This window comes from Salvelinus namaycush, chromosome 25 (assembly GCF_016432855.1).
Source record: "Salvelinus namaycush isolate Seneca chromosome 25, SaNama_1.0, whole genome shotgun sequence".
NCBI classification, from domain to species: Eukaryota; Metazoa; Chordata; class Actinopteri; order Salmoniformes; family Salmonidae; genus Salvelinus; species Salvelinus namaycush.
Window position 1 is genome coordinate 5,834,476 of NC_052331.1, and position 18,679 is coordinate 5,853,154.

At 42.6% G+C, this 18,679-nt stretch overlaps 1 protein-coding gene across 1 annotated transcript in view; it reads left to right on the forward strand.

Moving 5' to 3' along the window:
* LOC120020076 (solute carrier family 26 member 6-like) overlaps positions 1–13,424 on the forward strand; it is a 37,779-nt gene extending 24,355 nt beyond the window's left edge. Inside the window, exons 15-19 of the mRNA XM_038963511.1 lie at positions 1,487–1,618; positions 6,666–6,872; positions 7,282–7,336; positions 12,602–12,750; positions 12,876–13,424. Coding sequence (XP_038819439.1) covers positions 1,487–1,618; positions 6,666–6,872; positions 7,282–7,336; positions 12,602–12,750; positions 12,876–12,902 — 570 coding nt within the window. The 3' untranslated portion in view covers positions 12,903–13,424. The remainder of the gene's footprint in view (positions 1–1,486; positions 1,619–6,665; positions 6,873–7,281; positions 7,337–12,601; positions 12,751–12,875) is intronic.
* Positions 13,425–18,679: the final 5,255 nt, after the last annotated feature.

The window sequence follows — 18,679 nt, forward strand, 5'->3', positions numbered from 1 at the left end:
GAGACACACAGGAGGCTTGGTGCGTGGTGTAGGCACTGGTGGTAATGGGCTGGAGACACGCACCACAGGGTTAGTGCGTGGAGGAGGAACAGGGCACACTGGACTCTCGAGGCGCACTATAGGCCTGGTGCGTGGTACCGTTACTGGTGGTACCGGGCTGAGGGCACGCACCTCAGGAAGAGTGCGGGGAGAAGGAACAGTGCGTACAGGGCTCAGGAGACGCACAGGAGGCTTCCCAACCTTACCTGGTTGTATGCTCCCCCATATCAACATCTCTCTCTCTTCGCTCTCCTCCAATAACACCAACAACTCCTCAAATGTCTCATAATCTCCCATCCTTTCACTTTCCTCCAATCTGTCCAATAACTCCTCCACATTCTCCGACTCATACCTTAGTTTAGCCAACTGCTCCTGATGGTAAGCACGGGGAACTGGCTCAATTCTCCCACTTGACCCAGCCACACTCCCCGTGTGCCCTCCCCCAATAAATTTTTGGGGGAGCCTCTCGGGCTTCCAGCCACTCTGCCTTGATTTACGCTGCTTGGTCCGATGTTGGTGGGTAATTCTGTCACGATCGTCTATAGGAGAGAGAGAGGACCAAGGCGCAGCACGTGAAAAATACATCTTCTCTTTATTATAAGAAGGAAAAAATGAAACAAAACAACAAACAGACGACCGTGAAGCTATAAATACAAATAGTGCTGACACAAACACTACACATAGACAATTACCCACAAAACAGCTAAAGCCTATGGTTGCCTTAAATATGGCTCCCAATCAGAGACAACCATAACCAGCTGTCTCTAATTGAGACCCAATTCAGGCAACCATAGACTTTCCTAGACACCTACACTGAACACTAAACCATCTACTCTACTAAACCCCCTAAACCATACAACACCCTAGACAATACAAAAACACACAAACTTCCCCATGTCACACCCTGACCTAACTAAAATAATAATGAAAACAAAGATAACTAAGGCCAGGGTGTGACAACAATGACAATATAGTTCACAAGTCTTCTCCTTCTCATACATTGTCTGCCACCTCTTATACAATCTACTACAAGCCCAATGTCTCTCCCCTCCCTGGGTGGGGACATTATGTCCTGAAAGGAACACAGTAGTACAGCTTGTCTGTTGATAGCTCCTCTTATCATTTGTTTCACACTTGCACCCTGCTTACATACTAAAAAGGAACAAAAAGTCATTGTTCTAATTCACCCTAAAACTACACACGTCAGATTTATAAATGTATGATTATAATACATTTCATACAATCATATAGTGACAGGGTAGAATTCTGTTAGTTATAGTTCTACGTTAAATGTATACATCATTTAGTCATTATTCATAAAATTCATAACACTTTAAAAAACAAGGACATTTCTAAGTGACCACAAACTTTGAACTGTAGTGTATTTTCTAACAAAGACACACAAAAAATGATACTGTTAGTGATCTTATTTATATTCCCTTCACAGGATGGTGTGAATGGACACCTACCCAACAGTACAGTCCATCTAGATGACAAGGGGGATGTAGAGAAAGGTTCCCCAGACCTGAAATTGAACCAGACAGCCATTGCCCTAGTTGACCCACCCATCAACGGACAGGTGTGTAGTGTGATGTACTACAGTATAGTGAGGCATTTAAGCAAAACAATTGTGTAGATGTATGTACCCTGGAAAGATTCAGATATGGAGCCACACCAGATTTGTCCCCTGGGGTGTGGCAGACATTTTTCTAAATGGCAGCATATGGCAACAATATTTTACATTTTAAACAGATTGTTTTGAGATAAACACACCAAATCTGGCACAGAGGTAGAGCCACCACACATTTGGCACCTGGGGGCAATGGTGGCCATCTTACAAATGGCCACTGTCGGTAATAAAATGTTACACTTCTGAGGGCCTTTCTTGAGATAAAAGCACCACAATTGGCACAAAGGTAGATTAATGTACCCTGGAAAGATTTAGAGATTGAGACATCATATATAAAAGAAACGGAGCTAGATTTATGAACACTAAAAAGGCCAGGAGTTTATTTTGATTAGTAACCACTAGTAAATTAGCTGGTTAGTGTCAGGGCTTTTGATGCTGTACTCATGTCTTTCTATTCTGTGTATGGCTCCACTGACCCTGTCATTATTTTTTGAATTATGATTTTAGAGGTCCATGAGGGTGCCTGAAATACACCTTTACCTGATGCTGTCTCAAATCAACAGTTACCAGCTAAATCCATGTCAGACTAAACTCTGTTATAGACTTGAATTTCTTCCAATTGCAGTCCATTATAATCAGCTGGAATTAGAAAAACTGGTTGAAATTAAAATATGCTTGACAGGCACATATCTGACTGAAACATAACCTGAGATAATAGTTCACACCAATTGTGAACTATTCCACCTCATTGGCTGGGATATTTTCTAAAGTAGCTTTAGTGGCCATTTGTTAAATACCTCATGTGGTAGGACGTGAACCCCGGTCTCCCGCTCCGGGACCAAACGTCTTAACCAGTAATCCAAAATATTATTCTGTGTTTGGCCGAAGTTGGTGTTATGAGTGTGTTTTAACTCACCTCCACTGCATTCATCTCAGAAAATGTATTTATTCTACAATTTGGCCTACTGTAATATACTGTGTTACTGATACAGTTTTTGATTTTCAGGGGATCCAGGGCAAGAAGTATAGGCCAAAAATACATCAAAGAAGTATAGGCAATAACTTTTTGTAGATTAAAGGTTAGTAAAGTAGTGCTACAGTCTGCAACCTTTTAGTAAAATGTCTGTCACGATCCAAGGGCCAGATCTATGATGGGTCTATATCTAAATCTTTACAGGATACATGCATCTTCCTCTGTGCCAAATTTGGTGTGTTTATCTAACATTGTATTACTGACAGTGGCCTTTTTGTAAGATGACCGCCACAGCCCCCAGGGTCCAATCAATCAATCAAATGTACACTTCCGGCGCCGACCAAGATGGCCGCCTTGCTTCGCGTTCCTTGGAAAATATGCAGTATTTAGTTTTTTTATGTCATCATGAAGTGCTTTGAGAGACTAGTCAAGGACCATATCACCTCCACCCTACCGGACACCCTAGACCCACTCCAATTTGCTTACCGACCCAATAGGTCCACAGACGACGCAATCGCAACCACACTGCACACTGCCCTAACCCATCTGGACAAGAGGAATACCTATGTGAGAATGCTGTTCATCGACTACAGCTCAGCATTTAACACCATAGTACCCTCCAAACTCGTCATCAAGCTCGAGACCCTGGGTCTCGACCCCGCCCTGTGCAACTGGGTCCTGGACTTCCTGACGGGCCGCCCCCAGGTGGTGAGGGTAGGTAACAACATCTCCACCCCGCTGATCCTCAACACTGGGGCCCCACAAGGGTGCGTTCTGAGCCCTCTCCTGTACTCCCTGTTCACCCACGACTGCGTGGCCATGCACGCCTCCAACTCAATCATCAAGTTTGCGGATGACACTACAGTGGTAGGCTTGATTACCAACAATGACGAGACGGCCTACAGGGAGGAGGTGAGGGCCCTCGGAGTGTGGTGTCAGGAAAATAACCTCACACTCAACGTCAACAAAACAAAGGAGATGATTGTGGACTTCAGGAAACAGCAGAGGGAGCACCCCCCTATCCACATCGACGGGTCAGTAGTGGAGAAGGTGGAAAGTTCCTCGGTGTACACATCACGGACAAACTGAATTGGTCCACCCACACAGACAGCGTTGTGAAGAAGGCGCAGCAGCGCCTCTTCAAACTCAGGAGGCTGAAGAAATTCGGCTTGTCACCAAAAGCACTCACAAACTTCTACAGATGCACAATCGAGAGCATCCTGTCGGGCTGTATCACCGCCTGGTACGGCAACTGCTCCGCCCACAACCGTAAGGCTCTCCAGAGGGTAGTGAGGTCTGCACAACGCATCACCGGGGGCAAACTACCTGCCCTCCAGGACACCTACACCACCCGATGTCACAGGAAGGCCATAAAGATCATCAAGGACAACAACCACCCAAGCCACTGCCTGTTCACCCCGCTATCATCCAGAAGGCGAGGTCAGTACAGGTGCATCAAAGCAGGGACCGAGAGACTGAAAAACAGCTTCTATCTCAAGGCCATCAGACTGTTAAACATCCACCACTAACATTTAGCGGCCGCTGCCAACATACTGACTCAACTCCAGCCACTTTAATAATGGGAATTGATGGAAATTATGTAAAAATGTACCACTAGCCACTTTAAACAATGCCACTTAATATAATGTTTACATACCCTACATTACTCATCTCATATGTATATGTATATACTGTACTCTATATCATCTACTGCATCTTGCCATCTTTATGTAATACATGTATCACTAGCCACTTTAAACTATGCCACTTTATGTTTACATACCCTACATTACTCATCTCATATGTATATACTGTACTCTATACCATCTAATGCATCTTGCCTATGCCGTTCTGTACCATCACTCATTCATATATCTTTATGTACATATTCTTTATCCCTTTACACTTGTGTGTATAAGGTAGTAGTTGTGGAATTGTTAGGTTAGATTACTTGTTGGTTATTACTGCATTGTCGGAACTAGAAGCACAAGCATTTCGCTACACTCGCATTAACATCTGCTAACCATGTGTATGTGACAAATAAAATTTGATTTGATTTGATTTGATGTATAGAGCCCTTACATCAGCTGATGTCACAAAGTGCTGTACAGAAACCCAGCTTAAAACCCAGCAAGCAATGCAGGTGTAGAAGCACGGTGTTTAAGGAAAAACTCCCTAGAAATTCCGGAACCTAGGAAGAAACCTAGAGAGGAACCAGGCTATGAGGGGTGGCCAGTGGTCTTCTGGCTGTGCCGGGTGGAGATTATAACAGAACATGGCCAAGATGTTCAAATGTTCATAGATGACCAGCAGGGTCAAATAATAATAATCACAGAGGGTGCAACAGGTCAGCACCTAAATGTCAGTTGGCTTTTCATAGCCGATCATTCAGAGTATCTCTTCCGCTCTTGCTGTCTCTAGAGTTGAAAACAGCAGGTCTGGGACAAGGTAGCACGTCCGGTGAACAGGCCTGGGTTCCATAGTCGCAGGCAGAACAGTTGAAACTGGAACAGCAGCACCACCAGGTGGACTGGGGACAGCAAGGAGTCATCAGGCCAGGTAGTCCTGAGGCATGGTCCTTGGGCTCAGGTCCTCCGAGAGAAAGAAAGAAAGAAATAAAGAAAGAAAAAGAGAGATAATTTTAGAGAGCATACTTAAATTCACACAGGACACCAGATAAGACAGGATAAATACTCCAGATATAACAGACTGACCCTTGCCCCCGACACAAACTGTTGCAGCATAAATACTGGAGGCTGAGACAGGAAGGGTAGGGAGACACTGTGCCCCCGTCTGACGATACCCCCGGACAGGGCCAAACAAACAGGATATAACTCCACCCACTTTGCCAAAGAACAACTCTACACCACCTGAGGGATATCTTCAACCACCAACTTACTATCCTGAGACAAGACCGAGGATAGCCCACGAAGATCTCCCCCACGGAACGAACCCAAGAGGGGGGCGCCAACCAGGACAAGAAGATCACATCTGTGACTCAACCCACTCAAGTGACGCACCCCTCCTAGGGATTGTATGTAAGAGCACCACTATGCCAGTGACTCTGTAATAGGGTTTGAGGCAGAGAATCTCAGTGGAGAGAGGGAAACCGGCCAAGCAGAGACAGCAAGGACGGTTCGTTGCTACAGTGACTTTCCGTTCACCTTCACACTCCTGGGGCAAACTACACTAAATCATAAGACCTACTGAAGAAATTAGTCTTAAATAAAGACTAAAAGGTCGAGACCGAGTCTGCTTCTCTCACATGGATAGGCAGACACTTCCATAAAAATGCCCTGCCTCCAGCTGTTCGCTTAGAAATTCTCGGGACAGTTAGGAGGCCTGCGTCTTGTGACCGTAGCGTATGTGTAGGTATGTACAGCAGGACCAAATCGTAAAGGTAGGTAGGAGCAAGCCCATTTATTGCTTTGTAGGTTAGCAGTAAAACCTTGAAATCAGCCCTAGCCTTAACATGAAGCCAGTGTAGAGATGCTAGCACTGGGGTAATATGATACAATTTTTAGGTTCTAGTCTAGATTCTTGCTGCCGTTTAAGCACTAACTGAGGTTTATTTAGTGCTTTATCTGGGTAGCCGGAAAGTGGAGCATTGCAGTAGTCTAACCTATAAGTGACAAATGCATGGATTCATTTTCCTGCATCAATTTTGGACAGAAAGTTTCAGATTTTTGCAATGTTACGTAGTCCAAATCTGTGGTGGCTCCATATCTAAATGTTTTCATGCTAGATAAATCTGTGTGTTTTTCTCAAAATAGACCTTCTGAATTGTAAAATAGTGTTATCGTATACGGCTATTTTTAAAAATTGCTGCCACGTTCCCCCATGGGCCAAATCTAGGGTGGCTCCATATCGAAATTTTTCAGTTTACATAAATCTACCGCTGTGCTAAATTTAGAGCTTCAGTACAACCTCCAGGTGCACCTAGGCTAGCCCATAATGCTTTTGAAATTTGTATTTTATCAGAGCAGAGTAAAGATTGAAACTCTGTCAATCTGTCAATCTAAGGTGAACTGGGCCTTTGAGCAGCAAGGTAACGGGTTCGACCAGGACTCTAAAACTGGTATTCATGGCGATGATCACATAACACAGACGTCCAGTACCGGAGAAGAAGGAGAGATGGGGAGGACCTCCGTCAACAACACACACACCATCATCCTGGACCTATCCACAACCAACTTTGCTGACACGGCCACTGTGAAGACGCTGAAAAACGTAAGAGTGTCTGTTTTTGAACAATGGTGATGAAGGAGTGGGGTTTGAGTGCAAAGGGGATGAAGAGGAGACAAGGAAAGTGAGAGGGAGAGAGAGAAAGAGAGGTTAGGTTAACAGATGTTTTCAGAAATGTGTTATTATTAGTTTAGTCTCTTATGTAACATTGTTTGCAGTCGTTCTCCTGTGTGGCCTTGTGCTCAAAACAAACAAAGGTCTTGTGTTATGTGAGTTGGCAGGCCTAAATTATATTTGTATGTACCCTATGTACATAAAAGAGGCACAGATAGAAAGAGGAGGTGGGATGGAAGAGAAAAACAAGATAAATCAAACTGTTTAACAAAAACAGTCCCTGAGAGAAAAATTGACTTATTTTCTGACCTTCTCTGTCTCTCACTTTCTTTTTTTGCAGATATTCCTAAACTACAGAAAGATCGACATTGACATTTATTTAACTGGATGCCAAGGTGAGTATGTGTCAGTGGAGGCTACTCAGAGGAGGAAGGGGAGGACCATCCTCTTCAGTGAAGTTCTCAGTGAAGTTCTAAACTATACTAAATATATTCACGTCACCAAATCATTTAATAAACCACAATGTTTTGCAATGAAGGTCTACAGTATATTCAACAGCACTCTGTAGCGTAGTTTCCGTCCTCCTCTGAGTACATTGACTTCAATACAAAACCTAGGAGGCATGTGGTTCTCACCCCTTTCCATAGACTTACACAGTAATTATAACAACTTCGGAGGACATCCTCCAACCTATCAGAGTTCTTGCAGTATGAACTGACATGTTGTCCAGAGAATGAACGTAGTACTGAAAGCATAAGCTACAGCTAGCTAGCAGTGTATAAAATGTGGTGAGTAGTTGACTCGAAGAGTGAGAAAGACAATAGTTGTACAGTTTTGAACAAATTAATTAATTAAGATGTGAAGGAGAAGCGAGAAAGAGAGAGATATTTAGACTTTACATTTTTTACTTTCACTTACTTAGCTAGCGAATGCAGCTAGCTAGTTTAGCCTACTCAAACACCCGGCTCAAACTCAATCAGAGAGGGGTGCTATGTTAGGGGGAATCCAAGACGGCGTAGCAGTCAGGCAGCTTTGTCTTCGTCTTGTTGTGTCCCGTGTATATATATTTTTATATATTTTTTCTTTTCTGAAACCTCAGTTTCAACATACTCTCCTGCAACTCCCTCACCCAATGTGGTATGTATCTGCTATTTTCTTTACTTTAGAACCGGAACCCACAACAGAAGCTATCCAGCTAACGTGCTACTAGCTAGTAGTCAGCTAGCCACTGCTAGCGGTCATCAGCTAACCTTTAACCCAGACAACTCCTGCAAGTCTGCACAGCGCGCTTCAACCCAGAGCATATTGGACTTCTTCTTCATATTTCCGGATTCCTACCGCAAGCTCTGAACCTTTTCACCTGGATCATCGCAGCTAGCTAGCTGCTATCCTCCTGGCTCCTCCTGGCTAATGTCTTTGTCCCGTAGCAAGCACCAATTAGCCTGGAGCTAGCCTATTCTAGTCCCATCTCCCATGCTAGCTGAAGAGGTCCATTAGCCAATCCTTGGTCTACATTGCCTATTTTGCCAATTGGCCTGGACCCCTTTTACTGCGGATACGGAGCCCCGCCGTTTCATCACGACTGGACTACCAATGTAATCCGCCAGAGGTTTTTTTTCAAATCTGCTAGCCTGCTAGCCGCGGCCCACTAGCTGTCTAGAGCATGTCGGACTGTTAGATGAAGAGGTCCATCAGCCAATTTCTTGGGCTACTATACCAATTTTGCCAATTAACCTGTTTGGGCTGCAGGGGCAGTATTGAGTAGCCGGATAAAAGGTGCCCATTTCAAACGGCCTCGTTCTTGCTCGTACAATATGCATATTATTATTACTATTGGATAGAAAACACTCTCTAGTTTCTAAAACCGTTTGAATTATATCTGTGAGTAAAACAGAACTCATTTTGCAGCAAACTTTCTGACAGGAAGTGGAAAATCTGAAATCGATGCTCTGTTCTAGGGCCTGCCTAAAAATGTCCTTGATATATATCAGTATACATGCACTTCATACGTCTTCCACTAGATGTCGACAGGCAGGGAGAGAAGAAATGGAGTGAATTACTTGATCTGGGGTCGAATAAAAGCTCTTTGCATGACGTGTCACCAGTTTCCTGTTTTCTGGAGAGCGCGTGAAGGGACCTGGATTTGCCTTCTGATAAGCTGTCGTTATAAACGACTAATATCTCCGGCTTTGATTTTATTTGATACATGTGACAATATCATCGTAAAGTATGTTTTTTCAATATAGTTTTATTAGATTATTGAATTTTTTTCGGGACGTTAGGCGTGTTGCTTTGTCTGCGTATGTTCAGGAAGGAGAGCTTCGCGCCACTTTGCTAGCTTTCCGTGCTAATTGACTGGAGAAGAGGACATTCTAAATCCAAACAACGATTGTTCTGGACAAAGGACCCCTTGTACAACATTCTGATGGAAGATCAGCAAAAGTAGGACCCATTTTATGATGTTATTTCATATATCTGTTGTACATGTGAACTAGTAGTTTGCGGCCAGGTTTTGGGCACGCTCTCGCCATAACGTAAACTGCATATCGTAATGAAGTTATTTTTAGAATTCTAACACGGCGATTGCATTAAGAACTAGTGTATCTATCATTTCCTATACAACATGTATTTTTTAGTTATGTTTATGAATAGTTTTTTGGTCAGAATATGTGTGTCAGAAAAAGTGTCAGAAAAATATCCGGACGTTGTGGGGAAAAGATGCTACGTTAGCACAATGTATAACCACTGATTTCAGCTCTAAATATGCACATTTTCGAACAAAACATAAGTGTATGTATAACCTGATGTTATAGGACTGTCATCTGATGAAGCTTATCAAGGTTAGTCAAAAATTATATATCTTTTGCTGGTTTATTCGCTATCGCTAACGTGCCTATTGCTATCGCTAACGTGCCTTGATGAATGAATGCGGTAGTGTGGTAGGCTATTGTAGTAAGCTAATATAATGCTATATTGTGTGTTCGCTGTAAAACACTTAAAAAATCGGAAATATTGGCTGGATTCACAAGATGTTTGTCTTTAATTTGCTGTACACCATCGATTTTTCAGAAATGTTTTATGATGAGTATTTAGGTATTTGACGTTGGTGTCTGTAATTACTCTGGCTGCTTCGGTCCTATTTGTGACGGTAGCTGTGATGGTAGCTGCAATGTAAAACTGATTTATACCTCAAATATGCAAATTTTTCGAACAAAACATAGATTTATTGTATAACATGTTATAAGACTGTCATCTGATGAAGTTGTTTCTTGGTTAGTTTGGTTGGTTCTTGGTTAGTTAGGTTGGCTTTGTGCATGCTACCTGTGCTGTGAAAAATGTCTGTCCTTTTTTGTATTTGGTGGTGAGCTAACATAAATATATGTGGTGTTTTGCTGTAAAACATTTAAAAAATCGGACATGTTGGCTGGATTCACAAGATGTTTATCTTTCATATGCTGTATTGGACTTGTTAATGTGTGAAAGTTAAATATTTCTAAAAAATATATTTTGAATTTCGCGCCCTGCACTTGAAGTGGCTGTTGTCATATTGTGCCCGGCTTCGGGCTTGCAGCCCAAAGAAGTTAACTGCTTTAGCACACTGCCAACCCGGATGTCCTAGCCGTGTCTGAATCCTGGCTTAGGAAGGCTACCAAAAACCCTGAAATTTCGATCCCTAACTCTAACATTTTCCGACAAGATAGAACTGCCAAAGGGGGCGGAGTTGCAAACTACTGCAGAGATAGCCTGCAGAGTTCTGTCTTACTATCCAGGTCTGTACCCAAACAATTTGAGCTTCTACAGTTAAAAATCCACCTTCCCAGAAACAAGTCTCTCTACATTGTTGCTTGCTATAGACCACCTTCTGCCCCCAGCTGTGCCCTGGACACCATATGTGAATTGATTGCCTCTCATCTATCTTCAGAGCTCGTGCTGTTAGGTGACCTAAACTGTGACATGCTTACCACCCCGGCCATTCTACAATCTAAGCTTGATGCCCTCAATCTCACACAAATTATCAATGAACCTACCAGGCACAACCCCAAATTCGTAAACACGGGCACCCTCATAGATATCATCCTAACCAACCTGCCTTCCAAATACACCTCCCCTGTCTTCGACCAGGATCTCAGTGATCGCCAGTGTTCATAATGGTCAAACGACCACACCTTATCAGTGTCAAGCACTCCCTAAAACACTTCAGCGAGCAGGCCTTTCTAATCGACCTGGCCCGGGTATCCTGGAAGGATATTGACATCCCGTCAGTAGAGGATGCCTGGTTATTCTTTAAAAGTGCCTTCCTCACTCTTCCGTATCATCTGAGATCCCCAAAGATTGGAAAGCTGACACGGTCATCCCCCTCTTCCAAGGGGGAGACACTCTAGACCCAAACTGTTACAGACTTATATCTATCCTACCCTGCCTTTCTAAGGTCTTCGAAAGCCAACTTAACAAACAGATCACCGACCATTTAGAATCCCACCGTACCTTCCCCGCTATGCAATCTGGTTTCAGAGCTGGTCATGGGGGTGCCACAAGGTTCAATCCTCGGGACGACTTTTCTTTGTATACAACAATGATGTCGCTCTTGCTGCTGGTGAGTCTCTGATCAACCTCTACGCAGACGACACCATTTTGTATCTGGCCCTTCTTTGGACACTGTGTTAACTAACCTCCAGACGAGCTTCAATGCCCTACAACTCTCCATTTGTGGCCTCCAACTGCTCTTAAATGCAAGTAAAACTAAATGCATGCTCTTCAACCGATCGCTCCCCACACCTACCCGCCCGTCCAGCATCACTACTCTGGACGGTTCTGAATTAGAATATGTGGACAACTACAAATACCTAGGTGTCTGGTTAGACTGTAAACTCGACTTCCAGACTCACATTAATATGGTGACAACAATGTAGGCTGTGTGTAGAGGTTAGTGGTTATTATATTAAGGTTTGGCTTGGAAAGATTTTATCTCCTGGTTTTAGACAGCTGATGTGTTGTTACTGAAGTCCACATGCGAAGGGAAAGGTGAGAGGAGGAAAGCGCGTAGATGCGAACAGAGAAACATTTATTTTATTTTACCAGATAAGTTGACTGAGAACACATTCTCATTTACAGCAACGACCTGGGGAATAGTTAAAGAGAAGAGGAGGGAGGATGAATGAGCCAATTGTAAACATACCTGAATTTCTGCAATTAAAACTATAATTTGCAACTGTTGGACTAATGATTACGCTCCAGATCAGCTAGATGCTGGCAAGAGTGTGTAAGGCGGTATTGAATGTGTCAATGTCTGTTACCTTGATTACTAAAATTTCTCTCAACCTGTGCACCTACGTTGTAAAAGTTCATTCATATGCTAGGTTGTATCAACCCCATGATGGGTATAGGAAACATTTGAGTATCATGTAGTAGCCTAAAACTATCAATGTTATGTTTCGCTGGGTGAATAGAATATGAATGACAGTCATCCAATATGCTGTAATATAAACACTGTTAGGCCATGCTCATAAAAAAATTATCGCCATCCCTCTTCTTAAACGGCACCGACCGCCACTGGTATGTGTGGTAATTCAGGCTCGTCACTCTGGCCTTAGCTTGTGTTGTCTGTGTGTGTGTTTGTGGTTCACGTGTGTATTGTCTAACCTGATTTGTCTTTCCTCCAGTCTGTGTGGTGGAGCAGTTATCGAGTGCAGGCTTCTTCTCTGAGTCCATCCCTAAGAGCTGTGTGTTCACTACGATCCACGACGCGGTGCTACACAGCCTCCGACTGCATGGGGCCTCAGACGTACCCATCATCTACGAGTATGCTCTGGTGAGTGGAGCGGACTTTATGAGCTACTTTCTTGTTATTATTTCTTAGGAATGGATTCATTCATATAGTCACAGAATCATATCTTATGTTCCTTCTGACACTTCTGATATCTCCTCTTCTATTAGGACCTGACCTGCACTACCAAGATGTAACCAACAGAGGTCACTTTGTTCCTCTTCTGCTCCACCTTCCTCCTTCTCCTCCTCTCGTCACTTCGCCTTTCGCTGCCTGGCTTCCCATTGGTTCCCCTCACCTCTTCCCTCTCTGGTGAAAGAGAATGCACCACCACCGTGTGTGTGTGTGTGTGTGTGTGTGTGTGTGTGTGTGTGTGTGTGTGTGTGTGTGTGTGTGTGCGTGTGCGTGTGCGTGTGTGTGTGGCCGGTTGGACCAAGGCAGTTCCCCATTCATGTAATGTTTAATAACTGAACACAAAATTCTTCCCCGAAATAAAACTATAAGACTCCCCTAATTATTTGTCAGCCACCTGAGATGTGTAGTCTAGTCACTTCCCCCATACTCACTTCCCCCATACCCATCTCCCTCATCCTATTTAATCCATTCCTCCTGGGGCCAGTGTGACCCAGACAGTAGTATGTCCTGTACCTCAGGGGCCTTCTCCCATATATATGTACACGTATACACACACAGTACCAGTCACAAGTTTGGACACACCTACTCATTCAAGGCTTTTTCTTAATTTTTACTATTTTCTACATTGTAGAATAATAGTTAAGACATCAAAACTATGAAATAACATATAGGGAATCATGTAGTAACCAAAAAAGTGTTAAACAAATCAAAATATATTTTCAATTTGAATTTCTTCAAAGTAGCCACCCTTTGCCTTGATGGCACACTCTTGGCATTCTCTCAACCAGCTTCATGAGGTAGTCACCTGGAATGCATTTCAATTAACAGTTGTGCCTTGTTAAAAGTTAATTTGTGTAATTTATTTCATTCTTCATACATTTGATCCAATCAGTTGTGTTGTAAAAAATAAAGAAAAACCCTTGAATGAGTAAGTGTGTCCAAACTTTAGACTGGTACTGTATATATAAATATAACACCCTTGCCTTTCATGAACTAACACTCACACTTGCCCTTTTTCCCCTTCTAGCACTGACTTTGCTGGTAGCTGCTTTATTGAGGAAAAATGTACTTACTATGACTGAGATATGTGGTTGTCCCACATAGCTATCTTAAGATGAATGCACTAATGGTCAGTTGCTCTGTATAACAGTGTCTGCTAAATGACTAAAATGTTCATGTAAATTACAATTGCTTTAATAAAATTAGCTCTAGCTAAGTCCTCTGTCTCTCATAAGCTAGGGTTATATGGTTTCATTGCAAAGGGGAAAACATACACTGGGTTATTTCTTAAGCCTCACTGCTGATAATGTAATCATAATGATGTGGAAAATTATGTAAATCATCCTAAGACAGAAACATGGTAGTTCAATATCCACTGAATGAGTATGACTAGCAGCTACTCAGTCTGTTATCCAAAGGTGTTTCTATCAAATCACTGACAACTTTCGCATTTTAGTTCATTAGCAACTACTTACTACATGTTAGCTACTTTGAAACAAGGTAGCATCCTTCCCCTAACCCCTAGCCTAGCTAACGTAAGCCACAACAAATTGGAATTCGTAACATATCATACTAAATGACGGGAGACAGATTTACATTTTGTACCACTGAGTCCAGGTTGGCATCACGTAGCTTTGAGCCACATCTATACATCATCATGTATTTCAAGGTCAAATCAATGCCAAAGGGAGTATAGTTCTCCCCTAGTTTGAACACTGTTATAGAGCTAATCTCTTTGTATCTTTCTGTATTTTTCTAAAGAGGATGTGAATAATTCATGTTAATGTGCATTTTGAACATTTTACTAAATTGTTCATGTCATGTCATGAAGTTAATCTACTTTGAATACATTGAATACGACTTGTAAAATTCTAGCATTGATCGAACACACTCCAATATCTTAAAGTAAAAATTCTTGTTTCTGAGTACATGGCTAAATAAACGTCAGTAAAATGAGCAGATCTATTGTGTGATTTATTGTGCGTATCTGTTTCATATTCAGCACTTGTATGATTGAATACACTTCTGAAGCATAGCTGCACTCTTTATTCTCTCCCAAAAAAATTCCTACAAGTTTCATCATTAGTTTCACATTGCAAACTAGGTGAAACATCTGTTGTTGTGTCCTTGAGCAAGGCACTTTACCCAAATTGCTCCTGCAGTTGCTCTGGATATGAGTGTCTGCTAAATGACTAAAATGTACATGTAAATGTTTTAGCCTGGTCCCAGATCATATCTTTATGTGCTTTAAACATCTCTCCTGACTAATCATGACATGGTTGGTTCAAGACCATACCGATCTGAGACCAGGCTATGAATGTGTGACTCTCTGATAGTAACCGTCAGTGATTGAGCTTTGAGAGTATCTGCAAATACATATATTTGTTTAAGTGATAATACCCTCAAAGCTGGAGTTTGGAGGATATATTTGCACGGGTGTCAGGGGCCAGTCAACCGTGCCAATATATCCTCCAAACACCAGCTTCGAGGGCATTGTCACTCTTATACAACGGGTGACCAACATATTCAAATAATGATTGAGATATTTTCATACATTTATTAATTCTATTTCATCCTTACACAAAATATAGTCCCGACACAAATCTAGAGTTTTACCCAAGCCAAATGGTTGATCGTTCTATCGGTTCGGTTGCCAGAGATGCAACCTAGTCGTTCAGTCTTTTGGTTCTGTATCTATGGATGCGACCCAGTTGTTTGTTCTAAATGTTCCATTGCCATACTGGCTGGTAACATTCTTATCCCTTGCCTGCTAGCTAGACAACTACGGCTAACTTAGTCACGTCAAAAAGTGCAGCCAGAATAACAGCAAAGTAGCCACACCTGCATATGTTTAAACTGTTTTCTAGTGACATTTATTTGGATACATCTATAACAATGAGCTAAGGAGGTGCGATTTCGCCTGCCATAGAAAATGTGCTCACTCGTCAGGACCCTGTTGTTCAGAGGAGCTAGCCAACAACACAGCTAACACAATCACTTCATACTGAATCTGGAAAGACTGCAAACTAGCTGCACTTTTTTCAATGTACATTTTTGTATATATCCATACAAATGATGCCAGTTGATTCATGACTTCGACTGGCTGAGAAACGCTGCCTGTCTGTCTGTCTCGTCTCGACACGTTCATCACTATGGGACAGCTGGAGATTGAATTTGAATATTGAACAATGTTGCAAATGCCGGACAGACCGTAAGGTTTATACAAATCTCTGCTTTTGAAACTAAATGTTAGTCTCAAAGAAATGCGAGATAATGTCTAGATGCTTTTTATTGTGGAGATCAAGTTCTTAAAGTGCCTGGCTGGGCTGATGAGAGTGTATTGCACAGTCAGACAGAACAGAGTAAATAGCCTTATTAACGTCTTAGATTTAGCCTATGGTAACTTGTGGAATAGACACCGGCTAGAATGCGGTTTTAACCAATCAGCATTCAGGATTAGACCCACCCGTTGTATAAATACATAATATTGTCTATTTAAATAAAGAGACTAAAGAATAAAGTGTTTCCATCTTGTATTTTATTGCTTCTCTCTTGGCTTGGCGTTAAGACACATTTCTCTCTCCCTCCTAGTTAGTTACACTGGAAGTGGTGGTGCTTTGTTTTTTTGATTTTACAGAGGGAAGTTTCTTTACAGTTTGAAAGGTGAGGGAGGATAGAAAATGGCAGTTGGGTGACAGGTTGAGCTCAGAGTCAAAGGGGAACACAAACACAGAAAACACAGAGAACAGTACATCTCTTCCTAAGTCGCATGCACACACGCACGCAGACACAAGCTCACACACGTGCTCACACAAATAAACGCTCACATCTACAGTACAGTAGACAGATGTGTTTATCAGCTTGGGATCAGTAACATTAATTCAATACCATTAGCAGGGACTGTTGGGTTAATACAAAGACTGGGTCAGCAGCTCTGAACAGCCCCACAAAATCACTTACACAGGAAGGAATGACAAACACGCACACACAGGAGAGAGGAGAAAGGGAGAGACACAGTGGTAAGAGATGAGATATGGGGGCAAGATATTGCAAATGTGTTTGACATCACAATCACAAAATGAGACAGGACCAGACAGCACTGAAGCCCAGATCAAAGGAGGGAAAGAGAGAAAATGAAGGATTGTGTGGCTACTGGATTGCAATTGTGAGTTTTCGCGTCATTTATAACTTATTTTGTACATAAAGTTTCTTCCACATTCTCTTAAGACCGAAAAGATCTTCTAGATATCAGGACAGCAATTACTCACCCCATACTGGAAGATTTTTTCTTTAACGAGTCGGATGCGAAGGATTTACTCCAGACACCCGACAAGGCCCTCATCCCCATCATTCAAGGGAGAAAGACATAGAGATATCGGGGATGTAGGTCTGGGTGCCTTGTAAGGATCCGACGGTGACTGGGTAATCAGCCTTTACCATCGGTCCTATTAGCCAACGTAAAATCATTGGATAATAAAATAGATGACCTACGAGCACGTATATCCTACCAACGGGACATTAATAACTGTAATATCTTATGTTTCACTGAGTCGTGGCTGGACAACTGTCACGGATCCCTCCGGAACTGCCATTACACACATCTGGCCCCTATTCCCATTGGTTAGTAATTGTATAAGTGTTCCCTTTGTTAACCATTGTCCTGTCGATTATTGTTACAATGTCCGTTGGTCGTGTGAGTACCTGTGCCTTGTTGTTTTGGTTTTCGTGCCGATGTGGAATACGCAAATGAGTACGGGTCTCGTCCCGTGTGATAATCATTGTGCGCTAGTGTTATTTATTCGAGGTACTCCTTGCACTTGTGTTTGGGTTTCTACCCTGTGTTCTGTATACGTATTTCTTTGGTCTTTGTCCCTGTGCCTTTACATGGCACGCTGTAAATAAAAAGCCTTCATTACCCATTCCTGCACCTGTCTCCCGATCCTTCATAACAACGATGACATGAATAACATACAGCTGGCGGGTTTTACTCTTTTTCAGCGGGATAGAAGAGCCGCCTCTGGTAAGACAAGGGATGGCGGGCTATGTGTATTTGTAAACAACAGCTGTTGCAAGAAATATAAGGAAGTGTCAAGGTTTTGCTCGCCTGAGTTAGAGTATCTCATGATAAGCTGTAGACAACACTATTTAACAAGAGAGTTTTCATCTAAATTCTTTGTAGCTGTCTATTTACCACCACAAACCGATGCTGGCACAAGACCACACTCAATGAACTGTATACTGCCACAAGCAAACAGGAAGACACTCATCCAGAGTCAGCGCTCCTAGTGGCCGGGGACTTAATGCAGGGAAACTTAAATCCATTTTATCTAATTTCTCCCAGCATGTTAAATGTGCAACCAGAGGGAAAGAAACTCTAGACCGCCTTTACTCCACACACAGAGACACATACAAAGCTCTCCCTCCCCCTCCATTTGGGAAATCTGACCACAATTCTGTCCTCCTGATTCCTGCTTACAAGAAAAAACTAAAGCAAGAAGCACCAGTTACTCGGTCAAAAAAAAAAGTGGTCAGATGAAGCAGATGCTAAGCTACAGAACGTTTTTGCAGAGAGTGGAATATGTTCCGGTATTCTTCTGATGGCGTTGAGGAGTACACCACATCAGTCACTGGCTTCATCAATAAGTGCATCGATGACATCGTCCCCACAGTGACTGTACGTACATACCACAACCAGAAGCCATGGATTACAAGCAACATCCGCACTGAGCTAAAGGGTAGAGCTGCCGCTTTCAAGGAGCGGGACTCTAACCCGGAAGCTTATAAGAAATCCTGCTATGCCCTCCGACGAACCATCAAACAGGCAAAGCATCAATACCGG